Source organism: Diorhabda carinulata, chromosome 1 (genome assembly GCF_026250575.1).
Source record: "Diorhabda carinulata isolate Delta chromosome 1, icDioCari1.1, whole genome shotgun sequence".
NCBI classification, from domain to species: Eukaryota; Metazoa; Arthropoda; class Insecta; order Coleoptera; family Chrysomelidae; genus Diorhabda; species Diorhabda carinulata.
Window position 1 is genome coordinate 33,139,493 of NC_079460.1, and position 24,834 is coordinate 33,164,326.

The 24,834-nt window shown below is 30.3% G+C and overlaps 3 protein-coding genes across 5 annotated transcripts; 2 read left to right on the plus strand and 1 right to left on the minus strand.

Annotated features, from left to right (window-relative positions):
* The first annotated feature begins 3,902 nt into the window (after nt 1-3,902).
* LOC130892506 (thyrostimulin beta-5 subunit) lies at nt 3,903-6,563 on the plus strand. Its single transcript, XM_057797954.1, has 3 exons — nt 3,903-3,976; nt 4,492-4,728; nt 6,304-6,563. The coding sequence occupies exons 2-3, from the start codon at nt 4,501-4,503 to the stop codon at nt 6,544-6,546; spliced, it is 471 nt and encodes a 156-aa protein (XP_057653937.1). The 5' UTR covers nt 3,903-3,976; nt 4,492-4,500; the 3' UTR covers nt 6,547-6,563.
* Nucleotides 6,564-9,155: 2,592 nt separating this feature from the next.
* On the minus strand, nt 9,156-11,240 carry LOC130892476 (thyrostimulin alpha-2 subunit). The gene is made up of 3 exons (XM_057797916.1): nt 11,186-11,240; nt 10,218-10,327; nt 9,156-9,506 (listed from the first exon to the last, which is right to left on the minus strand). The coding sequence occupies exons 2-3, from the start codon at nt 10,324-10,326 to the stop codon at nt 9,247-9,249; spliced, it is 369 nt and encodes a 122-aa protein (XP_057653899.1). The 5' UTR covers nt 10,327; nt 11,186-11,240; the 3' UTR covers nt 9,156-9,246.
* A 1,835-nt stretch (nt 11,241-13,075) lies between these two features.
* LOC130897471 (tumor protein p63-regulated gene 1-like protein) lies at nt 13,076-20,877 on the plus strand. 3 transcript variants are annotated; one of them, XM_057806368.1, is made up of 7 exons: nt 13,216-13,471; nt 13,566-13,661; nt 16,103-16,349; nt 16,843-17,019; nt 17,290-17,400; nt 19,090-19,223; nt 19,527-20,877. In XM_057806368.1, the coding sequence occupies exons 2-7, from the start codon at nt 13,616-13,618 to the stop codon at nt 19,727-19,729; spliced, it is 918 nt and encodes a 305-aa protein (XP_057662351.1). In that variant the 5' UTR covers nt 13,216-13,471; nt 13,566-13,615; the 3' UTR covers nt 19,730-20,877. The 3 variants fall into 3 exon arrangements, with proteins under 3 accessions (XP_057662335.1, XP_057662343.1, XP_057662351.1); XM_057806352.1 differs by lacking the exon at nt 13,566-13,661 and having other exon boundaries at nt 13,076-13,471; XM_057806360.1 differs by lacking the exons at nt 13,566-13,661; nt 17,290-17,400 and having other exon boundaries at nt 13,083-13,471.
* Nucleotides 20,878-24,834: the final 3,957 nt, after the last annotated feature.

Sequence of the window (24,834 nt, forward strand, 5' to 3'; positions counted from 1 at the left end):
TTTTCCGAGCTTTCGAATACTTGTTTATAGATGTACATTGATGTACATTCTTGGACGATTTCCATTTTATCAAAATTTTCTACATCTTGAGAATCAATAATGATGCAAAAACTTCTTGCATTTTTTCATTTTTTATCAGTAAATCTAAGGGTTTTTTCTTGCCTTTTCTAAAGAAGACAGCAGTTTAATCTGATTCTGTAATAGTCCGGGAGGTAGCGTTGCATATCCAAAAGTCATAGTAAGCCAGCTAATATTAACATCGATAGTTGATCTTATATGACTAATATAAGTAACTAAATACATACTAAATATAAATAAATACATACTAAACATAACTAAATGAACCGACCGTCAGCTGCTCAAGTAACGGTGGGAGCGGGTGTGGGAGGCTGCGAAAGAGGTAAAAAAAAATAAGTAATAGTACGCTGGCTGAAACTTTTTCCATAAATAGTTGATGTCATACTGAGCAAAAAAAATCGTCAGCTGCATCGTGGAAGGGGGATTATGCGTCAGCTGCCCGCATGAACTTGTAAAAAAAACGTAAAATAAAGTTATAATATGCCGAATGAAATTTAACTACGTGATTCTTCAAATAATTTCGAGTACGAAAACAACACTCAGCTGATTGTGTAGCGGTGGAAAGACCGTCAGCTGACCCAGTCAAGATTAAAAATTTTGGAGTATTGCTGTGAGGCTGTTCGCTTTCAAATACATATTTTGCGATACATTCCGGCCTTGCTTGAACCCATAACACGACCTTCGGGCTACCTAAACCTCTTCCCTTAAATTTCAAAGCAGCATCTGCCTGTCCGTGTGGATCTTTTTCGTATACTATCAGTTTCGTTCGAACGGTAATAAGGTAATAGTCATACTTTATTATTTTTTAATGTTATTTTCATTGAAACGCATTTCGATGTTTACTCTTTTATACTAATATTGAAGTTTGCATCGTTGATTCACAACGAAAAAAAATTTTCACTTCATTATTTTTTCATTTTTATCGTCTAAATTTTGGCTATTAGGTTTTGCCCTTAATTCTTGTAAAAAAGATAATTGATTATTTTTATTTCAATCTAATAATATTGAATTTCGCATTTTGCTATCAGATTTTGCCCTTGATTCTTGTAAAAAAGTTTATTCAAATACCGTAGACAAAGTATATGTGGGATTTTTTGTTTTTTGAATGGAAAAAAAAAATTACGTTACATTTCAACGATATAAACTTCGTTATGACCATTTCATACGAAACAATAACAGATTTTATGTTAGGTCGGAGAGAGACGTTCAACCTGTCGATGACTTGGCTGCCACCGAAAATATAAACACCTACGTGTCATCGAGTCAATCCACTGAGGAAACATGTGGAGCTGGAAGCGAAGAAGCAACGAAGCCAGATATACCTGGAGCTGAGGACGCTCAGCAACAATCAATCGAACACGTGTGTCTTTTTTGCATTAAAAGTCGCAAAAAAGAGCAACATCTGCAGACGTGTGCAACTGATGAGAGCATCTTAAATTTAAAACGTAACGTGAGCGAAATAGGGGCCGTAGATTTATTGAATAAAATTACGGCACAATATATAAAATTTGGAGTTGTTTATTATCACAAATTTTGTCGCTCAAATTGTAGAAATGCACTCAAGTTGCAAATCGCCGCACAAAATGAAAAAACAGAATGGCATAAATCGTGGGATATTCATGGCAAGGCTTTTGAACAAGTTTGTCAGTTTGTTTTGGAAAACGTTATTGAAAAAAAAACAAAGCTTCTTTTTAAGTTTTTTAAAATCAGTTTTTATCGAATGCGCGAAAGGTGAAAGAACAGACATATCTGTGGACATCGAACCGTACAGTTTAGAAAAAATATTATTAGAAGCATTCCCCCAAAAAAATTGCCGTGGTATCTATGAACTCGGAAAAGGTTGTTAAGCCGTACGCCGGAGTTCTAGTAAAAAACGATTTCGAAACCATCGAAAAACAGGACATTTTGGATAGAGCTATTTTTATTTTGCTATCGGAAATCCGTGACATGCATCACAATCCGCTGCCAGACAAATTAATAACGAAAGATTTGATAACAGGAGAATGTGACAGACTAAAATTGTTGCAACATTTACTGCGCACTTCATACATAGCGCTCCTTTGGAGCCATGCTCACCTTCAAGACCCTTCTTAATTATCTTCCACGGACTGGGGATGGGAAGAAAAAGACGACAAATATGTCTTTAAATGGTTCGAAGGAGATCAAGTACCCCTATCAGTCACCAGTATAATGGATAGCGGCGAAAATATTGGCGGTATGGAATTTTTGATCAGAACGATTTCCTGCAGGACAGTTGGGCCGATGATTCGTCAAAGAACGATGACGATAGCGATACCATCGACAACGAATAACTTTTGCGATTTTCTTATTTCTATATTTCGATTTTATATTACCCTTCATTTTATTTTAGGTTCATTTCATTTTACACTCGATTATATTTCGTATCGTGCATTTTGTTTCAAATAAAACGAGACAAAAATATATCGAGAAAGATTCTGTGCATTGCTAGAATAATCTTTACCTTTACTGCGTCAGCTGACGGTCTTTCCACTGTACACACAGCTGATTGTTATTTTCATACTTTTACTTATTTAAACAATCACGTAGTTCAATTTCATCCGACGTACTATAACATTATTTCACGTGTTTTTATTACAATATCATGCGAGCAGTTGATGCATATTCCCCCCTCCACGATGCAGCTGACGTTTTTTTTTCAACTCAGTATAATGTCAACTATTCATGGAAAAAGTTTCAGCTGGCGTACTATTACTTAATTTTTTTTACTACTTTCGCAACCTCCCAATTCCACACCCACTGCGGGTGCGCCAGCTGACGCTTGGTTCAGTTATAAGTAATTTGAGATAAATAGTAAAAGAAGGCAAGCAATCGGCGTAAAATCACTGCCGAAAATGCAACGCTACCTCCCGGACTAAAAAGCGTGGAATGCTGGGAGTGCCTGACACAAACACTCACCCAATGCCTTTGACATTTCCGTACAATTTCTACAAAAAATTTTGTGCTGTAATTTATGAATTAATGAATATTAAAAAAATTAACAAACATTAAAATTTTAAAATATATTTGTCTCTTTCATATGTTTTAATTATATTTTCTATATTTTGTCTACGTTGTAGATACGTACGTGCTAATTAACAAAAATTTATTGAGAAAACAATTAATTACATTATTCATTAAAGATTTTAAATATAAAAAATTAGTTGATAAAATTTAATGGGAAATATAAAGATTAAGGTATAACGTTCTTACGGAGTATATTATAGCGTACACTCGGGTTGCCCGTCTTCAAAGTGGGCTGTCAAAATTACTAACAGTCAGAGGTTAGGCAACCATTTTTTTTCTAAACCTAGAAAGTTCCAGCTTTCATTTGATATCAAAATCATGCTTTAACTAATAAGCTAAGCAACTATACCAAAATTCAAAAAATGGATGCCTAGTCAAGTGACTGACTGGCGACTATAACTCCTATATCATTGTTTTCGTCTATTTGAGTACTACCTTTTCCAATAATATATGTCTTTTAACCGATCAGGTGCCTTTTTCAGCGGTCGGCTCTTCGCCTAATAGAATAGTTGTTCTTGATTGAGATGATAAATTATTTTTAAGTAATTTAACATTTTACAAGAAATATTGTTCATGGGATTTCTCTGTGCAATTTGGTGAAATAATTTTGTAATTAAATTTTCTATTAAAAATAAAAATAAATCAAGAAAGTTGTTCATGTACAACAATTGCGCAATCGACGAAAAAATGCTCCGCCCACCGTTCATAGACGCTATAATGAGCGATGCAACTTTCAACATTCGCAAACTCCCAGCTACCTCCGCTTACTTATATGATACAGCAGTTGTAAATAATTCACTTCAAAAACTCCGCAACCAGTGAGAACTTCAATAGAATCAACGTCAAACAACAGGTAGATGTTAAGTTTATATATTTCGAGCTTGTATTTCCAAATCTCTGTTTGACAATTACATAGTTCGTATAAGTATTCGTATTTTGTATAAAGAAACTCTATTCTTAATAATAAAGTTAGGAAAGAGCTAAATGAAAAAAATGCTACCAGAAAAATTTGAGAAAGCTGATACTTTTTAAAAATGTATGAAATCGTTGATAATGATTTATTATTCAGTGAGAGTAACAAGAAAATACATATTACATCACCTTTTACATCTTAATTGAAAAATATAATAAAAAGCATTTCTCAGAGAAAAATTTAATGAAGCACGAAACAATATCAAAATTTTTTAATACGTTATTGAATCAGACACCTCAATCAGTTAAGATATAATAATGTGTGTTAATTTAATGTAATACCTTGTCCAAATTTTTTGTTATAATTCTATAAATGTCTATAAACATGAATGTTTAAAACCGCGTTTTTCTAATTATATGTATTATGTGCTAATACGTTATTCTTACTTGTTACAGATTTGAAATATGATGAGTTTTTTAGTGCTGTTAGTTATAACTTATAGTTGCGCAAGAGCAGTAATTATAAACGCCGCTATAGAACCCAAATCTACTTCCGAAGATGATGATGCTTTAACGTTAAAATGTAACAAAAAACAATACACATACATGGTGACCCAGTCAGACGAAAATGGCAAACAGTGTTGGGATAAAATTTCTGTTAGCGCTTGCTGGGGTCGCTGTGATTCTAATGAGGTGAGTGAGTGAAAGATATATTTCAGTAATATCATATACATGTTTACATTCGTCCTTCTCAGTTTATATCCCCCCAGACTTCCCATAAATCTTTTAAACATATGTCTTATTCTTACTGAACACACTGTTTAGAAAACCACTACACCAACACTCACGTTTACACTGTCTGACGCGTAAGTTATTGACTTCAGAGACTGAAGGTAAACAGTTTACTTGCACTCTGAAGACGATAACTTGGTTATCAAAACGCGCGGCAGACGATCTAATTGTGAATATTGGTGTAATGGTAGTATAAACAGTGTATTTAGTATGAATATCACCAACGGCTCCTTTCCATCCTTTTACTGTCTCTTAAAATTTGTTTGAATAATACTTATTCTGATATTCGCTGGACACGTCTATACCACCTTAGCTTACTGAAACTTTTTCCTTCTGTAATCGTAAGCCATACTTTCATTAATTCTCTTATTTGTAAATTTTACACATATTAAGGTCTTGCCGCACGTCTCCAACAGTTTGTCTCTATTGCTTCGAATAAATTAATTGATCAAGATATCCACGTTCATACAATCCAAACTTCATTGCTATATGCTGCTCAACTCTTGCTCTTGTATTCTTTGTGATCCTTCAACCAGACAGCAAAAAAGTTTTAACTTCATAAATTCGTCGGTATAAGGAAAGAAAAAAGTACTTGAATCTAGACTTATCAATCAGAAAAAATTATTTGCATAATTTGAATAAAGCTTAATCTTCAGTGTAATTACAGTGTAGTCTTTAGATTACTCACAAAGATATCTGGATATGATCCAGGATATGTATATATATATATATATATATATATATATATATATATATATATATATATCTTTTATTGAGTATTAATTATATGAAAGCATGTGATGAGATTCAACGTGACAATTTGATGAAATTAGTTAGAACAACGAGGATTCAAGTGCAAAGGATGAGTTTGGCTCTATTCAATTTATAGTTAGAAGATACAACCTAAAGAGATTTTTCTAGAAATAAAAAATCGCAATATAGGAATCAAAATCAATTGTATACAAATAAATAATATACGATGCGCTGATGACACAGTTTTGTTGACAGACCCACAGATGTATTGCCGAATTCTTAGAATACCATGGGTAGAGGAAGTTACTAACAATACAGTGTATAACCAGAAATGCAGAACAGAAAGAAGTGTTACTAATTATACATATAAAAAACTACACTATCTGGAATACGTTATAAGAAGAGAAAAGTATCATCTACTCCTGGTACTCATAGAAGGAAAAATTGTGGGAAAAAAGAGAAAAAAACATTCATAGTAAATTTAAAAGATAGTCAACTATTTAGAAAGGCGGTTTGCGAAATTCATATTGTTTTGATGATTTTAAACTTTAAGAATAAAGATCGCACTTGAATAAGAAGACTTAGGTCAAGTCTTATATATGTCCTATTTGAATTTAATGCATATCATCAAACAAAACGGAATTTTTTTGTAGTGTAAGTGACAAAACCCAGAGTGAGTAAGAGGTATATCAAATGCATGTTTCACAAATCTCTTTGTTTTAGATTTCCGATTGGCGATTTCCTTTCAAGAAATCCAACCACCCCGTGTGTGTGCACCACGGCCGTACAAAGATGTTCGTATCATTAAGATTTTGTGATGAAGGTGTCAAAGAAGGCACTAATTATTATGAATATTTAGATGCTACTGATTGTAAATGTCAAGTTTGTTCATCAACCGATACAAGTTGTGAAGGATTAAGATACCGACCTCCAAGATCACAAATCGATAGCTTAGGATTTGCATAAGAAAAATTTTCACCGATATCGAGTATATTTTGAAAATATTTATCAGGAAATATATTAATTGAAATTAACGGTTACTATTTATAATTTTAAAATAATGATTATGTGTAAAAAACTAAGTATGTTATAAATTATTTTGACTTGTATGAAATATCTAAATCTTATCTTTTTCAATGATGATGTGATAAAATCAACTTTGAAAAAAAAGATAAGTAAAATCTATCTCTAATAATGGAACATTCGTTTATCAAATAGCGGATGAAAATAAGGACAATTTCATTGAAAATGCTCTAAAGATAGGAAATAGAACAACCAAATATAAGATAAGACCAATATTTTTTTATCAAAGTCAAATGAAAAAGGAAATAAGCAATAGGTTTAAAGGAATCGGTAACTGATAAGAGTTAAATTATTTCTAAAGCTTCTCTAATTTGTTGATAAGTTTTTGGGAAATATTTCTTCTAAAAATTAAATTATTGTATGAAAGATCGAGTACCACTAGATTGACACATTCGACAATATTTTTAATCCAACATATAATGAAAATTAATGAATATTCAATTTCAGTATATCTATTCGTAATTTATTATTTATGTAAAATGAACTTGGTGAGTTTGTTATATTTAGTAAACCAATAAAAAAATATTTATTTAAACGATGTTGTTCATATTTTTATCCACTAACCTTATCCCTATAATCTAGAGTTACGTTCCGGAATTTTATCTTGAAAAATCAAGCAAAAAATTTTTCACCAAAATTTGATTATGAACCTTAACATCTCTCTCTCTCTCTCTCTCTCTCTCTCTCTCTCTCTCTCTCTCTCTCTCTCTCTCTCTCTCTCTTGTTTAGAACCACGGTGACAGCTTCTTTCACTTCCTCTACGCCACTTTATCTTGAGAAATTCAAAAATGTTACAGGGTGCAATATTGGGACTAAAGTATGGGTGCGACAGAAAGTTAAGTCGATTGACCATCTTTTCAAATTTCTTTACCTGGGAAAAACCAGGGTAATAAATCTATTAAATAATGGTTGCAAATGAAGAGTTTCCAGAGGTGGATTAAACAAGCATAAATTTGAATAGATCCGTTTAATTTTATAATCTATACAAATAATGACAACTATTCGGTGCGAAAAAATGTTAACTTAAAATACTTTAGATATCAGGGTATTATAAACTCGATTTATAAGTAAATCTTTCTGAAATAAAATAAAATGAAACCAAAATTACAAACAAAACACTTTACGAACAATTTACATTTCTACCCATTGCTGACTTTGTATACGGGTCATGGCAGGGCCGGATTAAGCTAGGGGCTTGGGGGGCTATAGCCGCGGGCCACAGGTCCAAGAGGACCCCATCATTTGGAAATCATTCTGTATTTTTTGATGTGTTGATACCACAAATCTAACGTATTGATATTATTTTGTGAATTTTTCCGGGTTTTCGAATTGTTCGAGTTGCACAGAATGAAGTATATCAAATCCTTGCATATTTTTTTGTTCATGGGTGAAATTTTTGGCTTTCGCATGCTCGTGTAACTTATTTCAGATGGATTCTATGTTAATATTTAACTCATAAGACCAACACACCGATATTTGGGCGACGATCAGGTGTGATCAGCGTGCGCAAACGGTCGTCATTCGCGATGGCACGAGTAGTGAACTGAACCCCCTAAGGTGGATCGTCTACTACTGTCCACATGCCTTTTTGAATCACTTTACCCATTCAGACTGCATGTTTTTGACATACCTTTTGTTAAGCCAAATGAAATTTGTCAGAAATTTCCGATATGCTTAAGTGAGATTTCACAAAAAATTAAATTATAACAAATTGCTTCAAATATAAGTCACTTATTTCCACGACATTAAAAAATATGTTATTGATTCCATGCTCGAAATTAAACTGAAAGAGGGTCTTTGCTAGGCAGATGTGGAAGAAGTGAAGCAGTGTTATATATTCCAAAGTTATGACTAATTTCTTCCTCACCTCGTCTACTGGGAACTAGATAAATCAAATCACTTTTTGGGTCGTCAAAAGCAAATAAAAAATAATTTGTATTGGAAATTATTTCTGTAAAATGCATTGACATCGGGCGTTTGCATGCATATTGCGCAAAATGAGATGTGTACAAATAGCACATTACAAGATATTAAGTCTAAATAAATAAGACGGGTTCATCAAGAGGTGCAAGAAAGCTCATCATTATTTTTCACTACATTGCCTCATATTCCACTTCTTTCAAACTAATGGAAGACTAGATATTCTAACACGGAATAAGAATTTAAACCAAACCAATTTCTTCAATGTCTCTAAAACTGTAATGTTCATAAATATTAGTGATGCTAATTTTAATGCTATTTAATCTATTTAGGCTCCATTCTTTTATAAATGTATTTTATAAATGTGTTTGTCTAGCGCAACTTTTTCTCTCCCCAACCAGCGAAAGACTTGCTTAATTTTTATTTTGCAATAGTCTTGCTGTTTGTCTTACACTGACATACTACTTTGTTAGCTGTTATTTAATAATTATTTTTAGAAACCATATCAAATTTCTGCAGTGGAAATGAAGTATTTATTAGGAAACAACATTTAATGAACATGAAATATACAATTAGTCAGTCAGTACAATATATTTACAATAATGCATGTTATATAATTATCTCATTTAATAATGGAGTAGTTAATTATACCAATTGCGAAATCTAATCTTTCTTACAATGATAACAAGAGCAAGTGACAGCCGATTTGAAAGTAACCGTCCTTATTCCATCAACACACAAAACTCTGGCTGACACATTTTCTGTTTCCATTATATTGCAACATTGGCCCATTGATGTGATTGGTTGAGTCGGCGTAGTCTTCTGTAGAGAAGGAATAGCCCAACTTTCGCAAAATCCTCGACAGGCATTAGTCGTCATATGAAATTCCACGCAGTTTGGTATACTAATTTTCCTAGTATGACCTTTAACAAACGAATACAAACTATATTCAAAATGAACGAAAAGCCTTCACAAAAACACTTATAAATAATGGATTTTCGAAAATACTATACATTGAATAGATATAATGTTTATAAAAGATAAAATCAAGTTTTTTTTACTAATATATATATATATATATATATATATATATATATATATATATATATATATATATATATATTCAAAAAACATCGTATCGGTGATAACCAATTGAGTACAAAATGCTAGAGAATATTTTCGAACTCAGTTAAGGTTGGTTAGTAGCGGAATATAGACATTGACGTCTTTCTCTCACTCTCTCTCTCTCTCTTAAGCATAGAAAACATAACCATTAAGATAATAATATTCCACTAAATGCAATTGAAGCCAGCGTTATGTTTGGGTGATAATACTGAAATATCAGTAACTGCGAATGATATATTTTTTGTTTATATGTTTTGAATATTCAAAGCCAAAAAAGTCGCACATTCTTGGAAATGCAGGAAAATAAGCCTGATGGTATTCCTCAATCAACATTGCTTAGAATGAAATAAACAATAACTATCAAATTCTAAAAGAAAATTCAAAGTATTTCTTCAAAAAGGAGGAAATGACAATCTATTTGTGAATTTCTGGTCAAATAATTTAAAAAAAGTTATAATGTGAATTAATTTGTGAACTATTTTTTTGAAATATTCTCTTATCATACTCACCAACTTTGTGACAACCCGGAGCTTGCCAAATTTCTTTACCTAATACCGGATCTAGAACAAAATCACTAGATGAAGAAACAACAACAAACAAAAACCATGCTGCTATCATTCTGCAAAAAATAAAATATTCTCAATTTAGTAAAGTACAAAGAAAAATTGATTTATTATTATAAATGTTACACTCATAATGCCTGTTTTCTAAAATATATATCAGTATAAATATCAGAGAATAACGTTGAGTGACGTGTTATTTCTTCATCCGTTTACTCATCAGTACAATTGGCTTCATACTAGTTCGTCGGATTCATGATCTGATGATGAAACAATATGAAGAAGATTAATTCTTAAAGGATAGAAGAATTTTTCTTCTATGTATAGATAAGCAACATTGTAAAGTAAAACCGCATAACACTACAAATAAACAACACACATGAGGGGATTTTTTTCCATCAACCCTTTGTACCTATGTACTCTGTTCTGCTCTGCTGCAATCCAACTTAGATCAGTTTTGTGAACAAATGTACCCCAAAAATTTACCTATTCTAGAAGTAAATACTAGATATGGTCGCAATAATTACATCTGTACGGAAATGGTTGCAAAAGGAAGCAAATTTATTACTAATATAACAAAGTTATTTAGAAAATGATTTGGAAACTCAATTCAAAATCCACCGATACAGTTTAGAAACAAAAATATTTTCTTGTATGTTCAAGCAATCGTATAAACTACCAAAATTCAGTAAAAAAGTTAAAAACAACAAATTTCATTACTTTTTGACGGTAACATTGAAATTATTGTGTACCAATATATTGAGAATGTTTTTAATTTACTCTAATAATCAAAAAACAGATCGTAGGCTCAGAGACGAATAACTGTAGTTTGTTTGGTACATCCAAAAATAGAATTCAAAATATGGAGTTTAAACGTATTGTATAAATTATTATCCCGTGTTAAAATAATTACTCACCTGGCCGAGAGTTTCTTTACTGTAACTCAAACTACAACTGAACTTCGAATGAGGGTAAGAACAACACTTAAAATACTTTCTATGTTTTTTTTCCGAGCATATTCCCCCACTTTCAGTACATGTAACACCCCCGAAGTATTGTTTAATGTAGATTGTTTTCGAGGAATGTTTTTTCCATTAATAGCTTAATTTGAGATTAAATGATGCATACATTTTTTGATTTAATTGTCATTGTCTCCTTTTATCTATTTTTGTTTCATTAATGGATGATTTGTGTATCCCTGAAAGAATAAAAATGTAAATTTGACAGTAAATTTGAACCTACTCCAATTCAAACGTAAATAAATAATTTAGAACTAAGTGAGTTTAAGGAGTGTTTGAATAGAAATCTTGTTAGAAAACTCATCTACTTCTCCTCTGATAACCAAGCGGCCTTGAAAACTCTGAAGACTATTGAGTACACGTCCAAGCTATGGTTGGAGTGTAAACAAACTCTAAAAGAACCAGCTACCAGAAACAAAGTAATCCTCATGGGGCTACAAGACCACCAAATAATACAAAGCAATGATGAAGCAGACTGCCTTACCAAAAAGCGGCATGCCGCATATTTCATAGCCCTACTGTAGAGAAGTCACATCAACAACGATCAGAGATAGTCTTAGTAAAGACTATCTCTTTCGATATGTTCAGAAACGACATTAAAACTGTTATGAACTCAAACACGACATATACCATGAAGCCGGTTCTCCTCGATTATTTTAATAGAATCGAAAATTTGGTGTACGCGCCGGGTACAAATTTCTAAGAAATAAAGCGGAAGCCTTTGACACTATTTTTTATAAATTATTTATAGAATGGTATGACCGCTTTTATAGAATAAATTTATAGGCATTTTTCTTTGCTTACATTCCAGAACGGAATTATCGAGAAATCCATTTTGTATAAAAAGGCACATCAGCGAGATGACGAGAAGTCAGTATATAACCTGATTTCATCCCGAACACATAGGGATAGACAAGTAAACGGTATGTATAACTAAATTAAAATGTTAAGATTGAGATTAGTGTTTAGTAATAAATCTTAATATGTTATTTCGTGAAATGTGAATAATTTATTATACTTTGTTTTAATGTATAAATTATGTAAGAAGCACCTCATTATTAAAACAGCTTAAATAAATAAAAAAAAAAACATTATACTGTTGTTCGGTGCTCTGACAGGTCACAGCCCAATAAATATCGCTTTTAGATAATAGGCATGTGAGCAATCCATAGAGACGACAGAGCATCTAGGTATTTTAGAGATAAAACAATAAGACGGAGAGTGGTGCACAAAATATCTTTTTAGGTAAATGTGCAGAGTGGGTGGAAAACCAGGCCCGAGAACAAAGCTATAATTTTGCAACACCTTAAAAACGCCTATTGACTCTTGTAAAGTCCCTCTATTGGGACAAGACAACAACAGTCTCAATTCCAGCGCTATTTAATCAACTTTTTTCCTTGAAGAAGTTATGGCTACTGCCACATTAACGTTAAGTTTGAAACAACAGAAGTTATCACTGTAGTTGAATATATCAACTCTTATTCTATCTATGGGTTTAAGCTTCTACTCGCAATTTAAAAACATTTTGTTTTATTTGTAATTGAAACTATTTCTTTATCTGTAAAAGTTTTGTGTATATACAGTATCGATTGTTATTATCCCCTCTAAAAACCTTGAAATTTTGAATCTGTGATCAAAAGAAAAATAATTGGTCTATTAATCTTATTACATATTGAATTTATGCTTTAAATATAAAATAGAATGTTATTTGAAGTTTAATAATCATAATATTTTACTTGGATAATGGTTTATACAAACATTACTCCACATAATTTTTTTCGGAGCCGTCTTTATAGTCACAACCATAATTGATTTTCAGTAATATGTGCGCTGCCTGTTACAAACAGCTGTTTTAGAGACAGTTTTATCGGAGGCATTTGTTGAATGAACAATAAATAAACAACACGTTTAAAAATTTAGTGTACCTTGCCAAAGTTAAAATTCCAATAAAAATTCTGAAATATTGTACTGTTGAGAATATGATTGAAATGGCATTAGAAGAAGATTTACCCGAAGAATTTAAAGGATGCAGCCTCCGAATTCATCCTGACAGAAGTGATCCGCCCAAATCACCTAATCCTGATGTTGATAGAATTGATAATGTATCCGATATAAACAATCAGAGTCAAAATTATCATTGGAGAAACACTTTCATGGCTCCTTTATCATCAATTCCCAATAAAAGTTAGTATTTATTGTCTATATTTTTAATTACACACTGTTTTTGTTCTTATGATAAGATATAATTATTCACTGATATTTATTCACATTTGTGTAGTTATTTACCCAGTATGGAAAATGTGATCCCCTCAATTATTCGGAGTGCTCATGTCTATACATACAGGGTTCTTCTGTCCAGCATTATATGATATTTGTATGTACTAAACTACCTTTATATTTTTGATAATTTATTTTGTTGCTAAAATATCTATGTATAGATTGATTCTTTTTTTCTAATTAAATGAATTCTCCAGGACTAATAAAAATCAAACAATAAATATAAAAATCAATGCAAATAAATCTTTTTTAACCTGATCAGCATTATTGAACTATATTTTGTTGATTCAAGAAAAAAAGTTCCATTTAAGCTCCAAAAATCAATCTATACTGCAGTATATACCTCATAAAAACAAACATGTTCTAAAAAAACATGCTTTTGCTTTAGTTTTAGTTATTAAAAACATGAACTAATTTAGTATTAGAAAGATTTGGAAAATGAAACTAAAAACACTAAACACTAGCATTAGCACTTCTGGCTATTAGTTTATTTTTAGCTTAGTATAGGACAAGAATCAATCACAGAGTACTTGTTGATGTAATTATGTTCCAACATTTATCCTTGCAACTTTTTATTGAAATTAAGCAAATCAATTAGAGATAATTACGATATAAGAGGATAATTATATGTTTAGTATTAAATATTGTAAATAGTATCAAATACAATTTCACAAGTTTTCTAAAGTATGTCCTTCAATATACTAAGTAGTGATATACCAAATTCATAAATTATTCATAAAATACTAATCTGTAAGCAAAAATATTGTTAGTTGTTAACCCACTTAATGAACACAATGGAACATGTTGGAAATGGAAAGTGTCCATCAACATAATTTTCAATGATTATTTCTCAGTCTTCACTATACCTTCCAATGAGGGGTAATCAAGCTAAATATTCAACTGATTTTGTTACAGTAGTTTCATAACTTCATTACATATTGCACTGCTTGAATGAAACTTTATATAAATGTGATTTCTAGTATTTCTATGTCATTTACTATATGAAACTTTCTTTTATTTATGAAACTACTTAGAATCAGTTGCTAAAATATATCCCTGTAGATGGCATGGTTTGTGATTTTAATAATTAGTAGTATATGTAGTGTTTTAAGAAGTAGATGTTTGTTAAAAATTGAAAATATACTTACATGGATAACAATCTAAAAAATTACTCATTCAATTATTTATTTTCAAATTTGTGCTTATTGCTTCAATACTATAAGTAATAAAATTTTGTCATTAAAAATTCATTAAGTTTTGTTAGAGAGATATTGAATATGAAATGTTTGGTTTTAGAACGTGTTGTGTGTTAAATGATTGTTTCTTGGTAAAGCCAAATTAACAGGAATAAATTTGTATTATATACTGTAATACTTCTACTGTAGATGGACTGATTGAATCAGTTACGTCGAAGCAACATAAAGCATTATTGTGAAAACTATTAACTGTTTTAGAATGTATTCTATAAACAGTCTGAGTCGAATTTGACAATTGCGTATTTAGTTTTTCTTTTTTGCACTGGGGTCACAATTATCATCACATATTCTATATGATACGGCGTTATTTCCAATATTTCTCAACGAATCTAACATAATATTTGTTTTCATAATTTCCTATATACGCGATATGGAAACTGATAAAAAAGGCAATCAAATCAAATTAATACTGCTATGCGAACTGTGCATAAACAATTCACAGAAGGTGCTGAACCATTGTTTGCTAATAAATCTATGTAACATTATCTATGAATTATAAATATTTCTTTGACAAGACTATTTCAAATCTTATAATTTGATTGAGATTATTCAACAATAATTTTTTATTACATATTTGAATGGTTCCAATACTCACATTTTCTAACAAAATTTTCCTAATAGCAAAGTCCTAATATACACTGAAGAACAAAATCAAGTGATGTTGTATTCCAATACCACTATTTTATATTTAAGTAAGTTTCTGTTGTCTTTGAAATAATAGTATATTGTCAACAACATGTTCTATAATTGAATCATTTTTTGTAATATCAATTGATATCCTAAAATCCAAGAAACAATTTTCAACTTTTTAATAAAGCTTTATTTGAAATAAAAATGAAAAACCAATAAAAATAATAAGAATAGAATATAGAGGGTTTTGTGCAATGGATTAGAGAAAAGAAGTTTATAAAATAAAGGATATTCAGTAACATCAAAATAAATATAAACATTAGCACTACTCAATTTAGTTTTTCATAGGACTTTGAACACATGTGCGCTTCATATATCTAATTCCTAATCTACTTTATCAGTCCAGAAGGTAAGATCTAAAGAAAAGTATTGGGAAATATTCGATATCATGTATCATGCCTCAATTAATTGGAATGTGAATCATATAGATATAATTAAATTGAATGACTAAACGCTAATCATTTGTTCATGTTTGTATTTAGAATAAAAGAACTAATTTTCAAAAACAACTGGTTCACTAACAACTCTATTTGACTCATGGTAACTCATATCTACTTATGAATCAATCATTTTATAATATTTGTATCTCTAGTAACAGAAACCATATGGAGCTCAAAAGGAAGCAAAGATGAAACTCCTCCGCCGACGGCTACTTCTACTACAGCACCTCAGAGCTCCAGCAACGAAAAATGCATCCAACCATCCATTATCATTAAAGAAGACCCTAACAACTTTTTTACGTTCCGAGATGGTGTTATTGAAAGAGCTGTAAAAGAATGTACAGCTCATTTGCTAGATGAGACTGAAGGACCAGTATATGCTTCATTTTTGCTCACCCAGTAAGTATTTAATATTATTTTTCATATTATATTTTTTTTGTCTAGTAGAACTTGTTAGAATCTATAGTTAATTATGTATGAATTTCCTTCACTCTTATTTATCCTGGGTTAATCTATTCTAGTGTTTCAAAGATTATTCCCTCCATTTATTAATTTTGGTTTTCTCTCTTTTTATTTTTCTAATATTCTGCAATCTCAACCTGAAATTAGACCAAGCTTCTGAGATGAGGTCTAACAAAAACATATCCTAAGCAGAACTAACATGCAATTATAGTATACTAAGATCTAGGTACTTAGGTCATATCTTATGAGAAGAACACCCAAATTAAAAATATGCGGTACTAGTTCAATTGCACATTCAATAAATTTTTGATTTAAATCAAAAATATATGATATGGATGTGCATACATATATATATATATATATATATATATATATATATATATATATATATATATATATATATATATATTTAACAAACAATCATTTTCAGAATTAATCATTGGGACACTGACAAAGAACGCTTATTGATGATGACTGCCAAAAACCTAATTTTAGTTAAATATGATTTTATTGCTCTAAGAAGGCTAGGATGTCGTAAGATAATGTTCAGTGACATAGAAGGAATAGTTGTTGGAAATCTAGTCTATCCTAGTGGCTCCCTGATACCGTAAGTATTTATATATAGCTGTTGAAAAAGTTATTCATATTATGTCTGATAAGATATAGTTTAACCTTCAGATTATATTTTTAGTGAGTGTTCCCCTGTTATAAATACTAGTCCCTTGAAGTAACTTGTTCTTGAACTGACTTGAATGTTTACCAGCTGTATGCAAACATTAAATATATAAATAAATAAACAACAAAGATCAGTTCAAGAATTGCTTCAAATATCCATACCATGTAGAATAACCTTTTTTGTGTTTACATTTTTATGAAGAAAAATTAATGGATTTGCTGATGGAATATCCAGCTTATTGGAAAATTGTTTATTCAAACGAATGCCTAAAAACGACAATCAGGCAGACATAGAAAACCTTAATCAAACTAGGTATATTTATGTTGAATAAGGAATTTTATTTCACCGCATCTTTATTTTTGCTGATTTTTCTATCACTATTGCAGTTTTGTATGTTTTCTGCAATTTTCTGACGACGTTACCCTGTGAATTCATGCTTGAAATACTTGAAAATGGAAATATTTTTAGTTTCAAATAATTAATTCTATTGATATTATCATTCTGTTTAAAATATATTGCTTAGATAGATAGAGTTATATGGTAAAATTGTATATCAATGTTGAACTATAATAAGTATTAGTCACAAATTTAGAGTAGTTTGTATGGGATTAAATCTGAGAAAATGACGGAACATAACGTATTGTGTGAAAAATCGCATTTTTTTCTGATCTGCATCTGAATTTATCAAAATTTGTATTTTGTTGAAAAATATGTAGATCAATCGAGAATTGTAAAAAATTTAATACATACATTGAATTTCTCTGTACTATCACCACACATTTTTAATTGATTTTATAAATTGTCAACTTTTTCCGAAAATTTACAAAACTGCGTTTTAACTATAATGTTATGAATGTTTTTATGTGACATTTGAATCTCAAAAACATGCATGTTATTAATTTTCTGAGTGTCGTTGCCTTTTGTATGTATTTTTATTTCTCAAATTACTCAAAAGAATTGTGAATCTCACTTTTCTATTAATATACAGTACCCATATACATTGCCAGAAATTATTTGTAATATGTCTACTACCACTCAATATTTATAAAAATTGGATACTTATATCGTATACTGTAAGTTTAATGAATGACTATTGTATATTAATTAACATCAGTTGCAAATTATATGACGATTTTTCAATATCAGTTGATGTACAGCATAAATATTCTTCACATAACAAGTAATGTTGCCTTAAATCACCAATAATATCTACATTTTCCACTGAATTTCTAATTTTAATATTAGAAGTGAAATAATGATAATAATATAATTATTAATTATAAGAAATAAACTCTCTAAAAGAATATAAATTTTATGGTACATTTAGATGATATGAAATATGAAGATATGAAAATAAGACTTTAATCCTTAGAATGCTGTAACAAGAAATCTTCCATGTGAAAAACAGTATTATTAAATAGTAAAGAAAAAACAATAAAACGCGAAGAAACAGCAAGACATCAGCCTTGAAATATAGGAAAGTTAATGGTTACAAAAGTAGTGAATATGCATCATTCAAAAGTTTTCCAATATTATTTGAAAAAGCTTCTTTGCTTCAAGCTTTGTTATTGTTATTTTATAAATAATGTGGACAGGAGTTGATGAACACAACATTAAATTACTAAAATGTTTATCATTAAAAATGCAGAACAAATATTGTTACAATAATACAAAACCAAAACCGCAGTCCACTCAGAAAACATATCTTGTAGCTGTAATTTCTTTTCACATAAGAAAGTTTCTCATGTTTTATTTGAGTATCTAAAAAAATATGTTTAAAAATAAATTTTGTATCATTTATAAAGGTATTTATGCATTATCTGCCATATTTCAATACTTGGTTCAGCATAAAGTTTGTTTTTGCTGTTGCTTAATATTCAGTATCTTTACACGTAGTTCCTTTAAATAATTTTTTCAGTTTTATCTGCGTTTGTAAATTTTATATTTCATGTAAATTTTGTAATTTCAGTTCTAGAGCTCTAATGAATCTTGATTTTTCAGAGACCGTAATATGAAAGGTATTAGATTACTGTTGAAACAAGATAAGCCAGATAGTTTTGCTTCAAAATGGAATCCATTTAATAGTGAAGTACATTTCCTGACATTTACCTATCATCCTCTTTATTATCACAAAGGTTTGTACATACAAAAAAATATTTCTGAAAATTAAAAAACCATATCTAATGATTACCAAAATTGTAAAGGCCACTTGACATGGAAGACGTTAAATCAGCTGATCTGACTAATATTTAATTGGTTATTAAAAGAAAATAACTAGATTTTTTACTAGAAGTGCATTTGTTAGAATTGCAGGAATCAATCAGCCGAGCGTCACCTGCGCATACTTGTCAAGACCATATAGTTCTTCACAGTTGTTTTGTTTTAATTAATAATATTGAACATTTCATTTTCTCCTAAATGAGATTCTTTGGTTTCAGATTGTGCCGATGAAAGACTTCGCAGCGTATACAATTTAGATTTATTCATCGAAAATATATGCCTTTCTGTACAGAAATGGAAAGAAAACATCGTCATTCTGCAGCATAATATACTGTTAGAAAACTACGTGGGCCTAGGATCTGTTATCCATAACAGACATTCTTTGGGTTTTTTTAAAGTCAGAGGAAAATTTAGTTTCTAAAAACAAACGAATCTATACAGGGTTGAGCAATAATACATTTTTTTTGGAAATTAAAACTTACTGAAAATTTGTGGGATTTTTTAAATAGAATTATACAGTTTATCGCATAATTAATAACATCATGAAATGTCTATTTTGGAATATATATCTTATCTATGTCTATAAATGTAAGCTTTTAGAAAATAATTTGTACCATTCGATTTTTCTATAATATTCTACTAACTAATCGAATATTTCAATGAAAGTTTAGTTATAAAATCTACCCTAACATATAGTTGAGCTCTTTTTTTATTTACAATCAACTAAGTTATAGTGAAATTACTTTCTAATGGATTGAATTTATTATATAGTGTACCTTTCGCCATACTTTAGAGAAGGTTATCATATTGTATTATCAAGGACAATTATCTTTAACAAGAAAAAAGAGCAATTGATCAATATTATTTACCAGAAACATTTAAATTGGATTTTTCCGGAACCATTGATGAAACAGTGTTTACCTTTGGCGTCGGAAAGTGTGTGAATATAGTAAACAGTATTGTTCAGTATTAAAAGAACAAAAATACGTTTTTGTACTAATTATCACTTCAGATAAACTAGAAATTTTCGTTCACACCTTTTATGAATTAAAAATGTTAACATCATACTATTAAGCTGTTTTTTACTTCGATTTTTTTGTAATTCTTATTGCTAATAACTTATAAACAAGTTGGTCCAGAATTATGTACATAATTTTTATAAGTGATATGTTGAATACGCTTTATGCAAACTTCTTAAATCGAATAATAAATGAGGTACACAATTTAGAGGGGTGAGTGACAACCTTGATTTTTCAGTTGTCTGCCATACAATTTTGATTTTAGTATTTATATTTTGCAAATGATTACCCATATGAATACAGGGTAGTTTTGCTTTGGAGTCAGGGATTCTTACGCTACATTTTCGATTATGGTAATTTACATGTATACATTCGAATTTTAATAAATAGAAAACAGTAAAAACTATCTAATTTTTACAAGAGGAATTTTTTGTGCAGAAATGTTAAATAATTTCCCTCAAATTATTGAAAAAATGTGACATTGTACAACGTCACATTTTTGTCTACCATATAAAACTAAACTGTATTCATTGGGATGGTTGATATATATATATATATATATATATATATATATATATATATATATATATATATATATATATATATATATATATATATATAAGCCTAAAAAGTATTTTTTGGGATATAGAAATAGAATAAATCTGTATATAGCTATAAATATGAAGATAAACCCACAAAAGTTAATCCAGTGAGTTTCAAGATTGGAATTGTATCAACCCGCCCTGTAATTTAAGGTAATCTCGATGTGATATGTATTATTTTATAGTCAATTAATCAATGCTTGTGTAAAAATAGCAAAATATTTTTGGAGAATCTCATTGATTTCAACGGCAAATTCCTATATATTTAAACTCAATTCTAAACACTTCAGACCAATGATGATATATCAAGAAACTTTTTTTCTACATATCAAAGTGTATTAATTACACATATATATGCCGCAGGTATTGTTAAGGCTGTGACATTTTAATGTCCTTAGTGATATTACAATTAAACAATAGGTTGTCAATTCTCACAATTTAATGGCTTCTTTTCTTTTTCTTCTCTATTTTGGCCTCCACCTAAACAGTATTTGGCCAGCGCTGGTTTTCGCTTTGATTTATTTCAAACCAAAGCTTATATTTTTTCTGTTTTTTTTTTGTTTTATTTTCCTTCTTTTTTTTTCAATTCTTCCGTTCTTGTGAGATAGGCATGTTAAAATAGGACGATCACAACAAAGGTTAAAACTCTTCTCGCTCAGGGGCAACGGCCGAGCATTTCACACATTAGGGTTGTTGCCTGGGTTAGGAAAATTAGGACCAGGGTCTTGGAACGATTCTTTTTTGACTTATTTTCATATTTAGCTTTAAATGTGTACTATAATTATTATTAATGTTTATATCTCATTATTATTTTTGTTTATATCTCAATTTTGATAAATTTCATGATTAGCTTTATAATGTTGTAGTTTTCTCTGTTTAAAATGTTGGATAATGTAATTGGTGTAGGTATTTTTAATTCAATTAGCTTGTTATATAAATCAAAATTGGAGGTTCGATTAATGGGGCATCCGAAAAAAAATGTGGTTAGGTCTTCCGTTTGTCCACAGATACAGTATGGATCAGTAGCACATCCTATTCTAAATAAATGTTTTTTGTTGCGGGAGTGGCCTGTTCTAAGTCTGCTTATTATGGTTAGATGCCTTTTATCTATAAATGGAATTTTGTAGAAGAAAGGTGTTTTCAGGAACTCGTGTTGAATCGAATTGTACCATTTTCCTTTGTTTGCAAATGAGTTTTTCCAGTGTTCGTTGTGTTCTGTTTTAATTTGTTCTTTAAAATGTATATAAATATCTTCTTTATCTATTTTAAAATTTTCGGCTGGTATATTAAGATTTCTTCCGATTTGCGCAAGTTGGTCAGCAATTTCGTTCCCTATGATTCCAGCGTTTCCCGGAGTCCATGCTAGAACAATATTGTGATTTTCCGTTACCAAGTCCACTATTAATTTTTTCCCCATTAACGCGGTGTATTTAAATTTGCCTGTTATTTGATTACTAAGACTTTTGATGGCGCTTTGCGAATCGGAAAAAATTATGATTTTATTTTTTTATTTTTTGCTATATCGATGGCGTTAATTATTGCAATTATTTCCGCTGTGCATATTTGTATGTGATTATGTAGTCTTGAGGAAATCGGTAATTTAGGGAAAGAATATATACGCTGCACCTTGTTGTCTTCCGGATTCAAGGATCCATCTGTGAAAATCCATGTATATTCACTGTATTTCGGTGCAAATTCGTTGATGAATTTTTGTTGTGAATATATTTCGTCTTTTTTTGTTTCAGAAAATACCGTATTAATTCTCTCTGATTGGTATTTTATTTCTTCTTTAAAGCGCAAGTCTATTTCGCTTACGTAAATATTTTGATGTGTTTTTCCAGTACCCTGTTTTTTCTCTACACTTTTCCCAATTTTCTACGGTATTATAACGCCATTTCTGCACATTCTGCTAAGAGACTATTAGTTGGAGTAGATTTCATGGTTCCAGTTATGATTCTTAGTCCCTTATATTGGTTTTGATCTAGTTTAATCAAGTGTTTTTTATTGCATGGCTTAAGTGTAGTAGAAGCATAATCTAGATGAGATCTTATTAATCCTTTTTATAGTAGTAATAATGTAACTGGATTTGCTCCCCAGTATGTTCCACAAAGAGCTCTCATTATTTACTTTCAATGTGTTGAATGTATGATCCCCAATTTAAGTGTTTGTTCATTATTACCCCTAAATATTTAATATTGTCCTTGAAGTCAATTTTCTTGCCGTTTATTTCAATATTTTCACTTGTTACCCTGTTTCTTCTATTATTTCTAAAAATTATTGCCGCGCATTTGTCAGTGGATATTTGAAAATTATGCTTGTTAGTCCACTCATGAAATTCAATTAGATATTTGTTCATATCTTTGATCATTTTTTGACGATCCGTTCCTTCCATTGTAATTATCATATCGTCGGCTTATTGTATTATCCTGAATTTTTTGTTAATATCATGTACTGATTTGGTGTAGATGTTGAAAAGGATTGGGCTCAGGGGTGAACCTTGGGTTAAGCCTTGACTGTTGTTTTTGGTCCTATTAGATTCCCTTCTGTATCTTTTACATATAAGTTTCTGTTGCAGAATAAATTGAATATAAAGTTTGTTATTTTAATTTCACTCATTACGTTGTATAGCATATGTAGGTGGACACTGTCATAGGCTGCCTTTAGGTCAATGAATACTGATAGTAGAAGCTTTTTTTCGGTGAATGCTTCTAAGACAGAATGTGTTAATAATGATATAGCTTCATTGCATCCCTTGTTTTTCCGAAAACTTAATTGGAATTTCGAGAGAATTTTTTTATTTTTTATTATCCATTCTATTCTTGTTTTTATAATGCCCTCTAATACTTTACTCGCGCATATTAATGCAATAGGTCTGTAACTGTTATGGTTTTCTTCATTTTTTCGGGTTTCAGAAATGTATAATATTATAGTTTCTTTCCATTCTATTGGAATTTTATTTGTTTCAATGATCTTTTATATATCCCAATTAATTTGTTTCGTGTGTTTTTGTCTAGATTTTTAATCATCCAGTAGGAGATTCCGTCTTTCCCAATTGCTTTGTCTTTTTTCCTTGAAATTATGTTGTTGAATTCATTATATGTTATTGGTTCAAACTTGTCATTACAAGTTGCTAGACTGAATTCAGGGTTAGTTGTTAGGCACTAACTAGGCAGGGTTGATATTACAAATAGTAAGGCTTTCTAAAATTTTCCTTGCTATTTGATGATTCGGAAGATTAGTGTAATTGTTCTGAGAATAATTTTTGAAGCCTTTGATTATTTTCCAAATTTTATTATTCTACATTCATTTGTATTACGTTTACGCACTTTTTATACCTTTCAGGAGGGCCAAGCCCCCCCTTTTCCCCCCATTGCTTGCCTTGACTGTTAATTTATTTTGTCTCTGTTGAATATTTTATGTACAGAATAGCAAAAAAAAGTTTTAATGAGAAAAGAAATGTTTCCAGGAATGAAGGGTGTTCTGTACAAAGGTTTATGTTAGTATAAGCCCACTTACCAATAATCCTTCTATAAATGGAACTTGATTGCACTTAATATACTCAATTTTCTTACGCACGTGTTACCTTCTTGAAAGCCAATAACCGAATCCAATGGCCTCTTTTAAATGTTATTGTGATATCACGAACACATTATTCATTATTTTAGGATGACGTCATTGACCATAATTCATATTTATTGCAACGACAAAAACTGCCTTCATTATGTTTGGTGGTAAGATAGTCTAAAAGAACGGAAAAGGAAGTGTGTACCGTGAGATACTTTGTGACTTATCTCTAGTCAGTTCCTCAAATATCTTTATCTCAACATTTATTATTCCAGTATTCCAAGCGCACCTTCTTAGTAGCGATACTGAAACTTTAATTTCACTGTCAAATCGCTGGCAGA

Coding starts and splice junctions, on each gene's coding strand:
- LOC130892506 (XM_057797954.1), top strand. CDS start 4,501: ATGATGAGTTTTTTAGTGCTGTTAGTTATAACTTATAGTTGCGCAAGA. Junction 4,729..6,303: donor GTCGCTGTGATTCTAATGAG/GTGAGTGAGTGA, acceptor TCTTTGTTTTAG/ATTTCCGATTGGCGATTTCC.
- LOC130892476 (XM_057797916.1), bottom strand. CDS start 10,326: ATGATAGCAGCATGGTTTTTGTTTGTTGTTGTTTCTTCATCTAGTGAT. Junction 9,507..10,217: donor TCCGGGTTGTCACAAAGTTG/GTGAGTATGATA, acceptor CGTTTGTTAAAG/GTCATACTAGGAAAATTAGT.
- LOC130897471 (XM_057806352.1), top strand. CDS start 13,267: ATGATTGAAATGGCATTAGAAGAAGATTTACCCGAAGAATTTAAAGGA. Junction 13,472..16,102: donor ATCATCAATTCCCAATAAAA/GTTAGTATTTAT, acceptor TTGTATCTCTAG/TAACAGAAACCATATGGAGC. Junction 19,224..19,526: donor TCCTCTTTATTATCACAAAG/GTTTGTACATAC, acceptor CTTTGGTTTCAG/ATTGTGCCGATGAAAGACTT.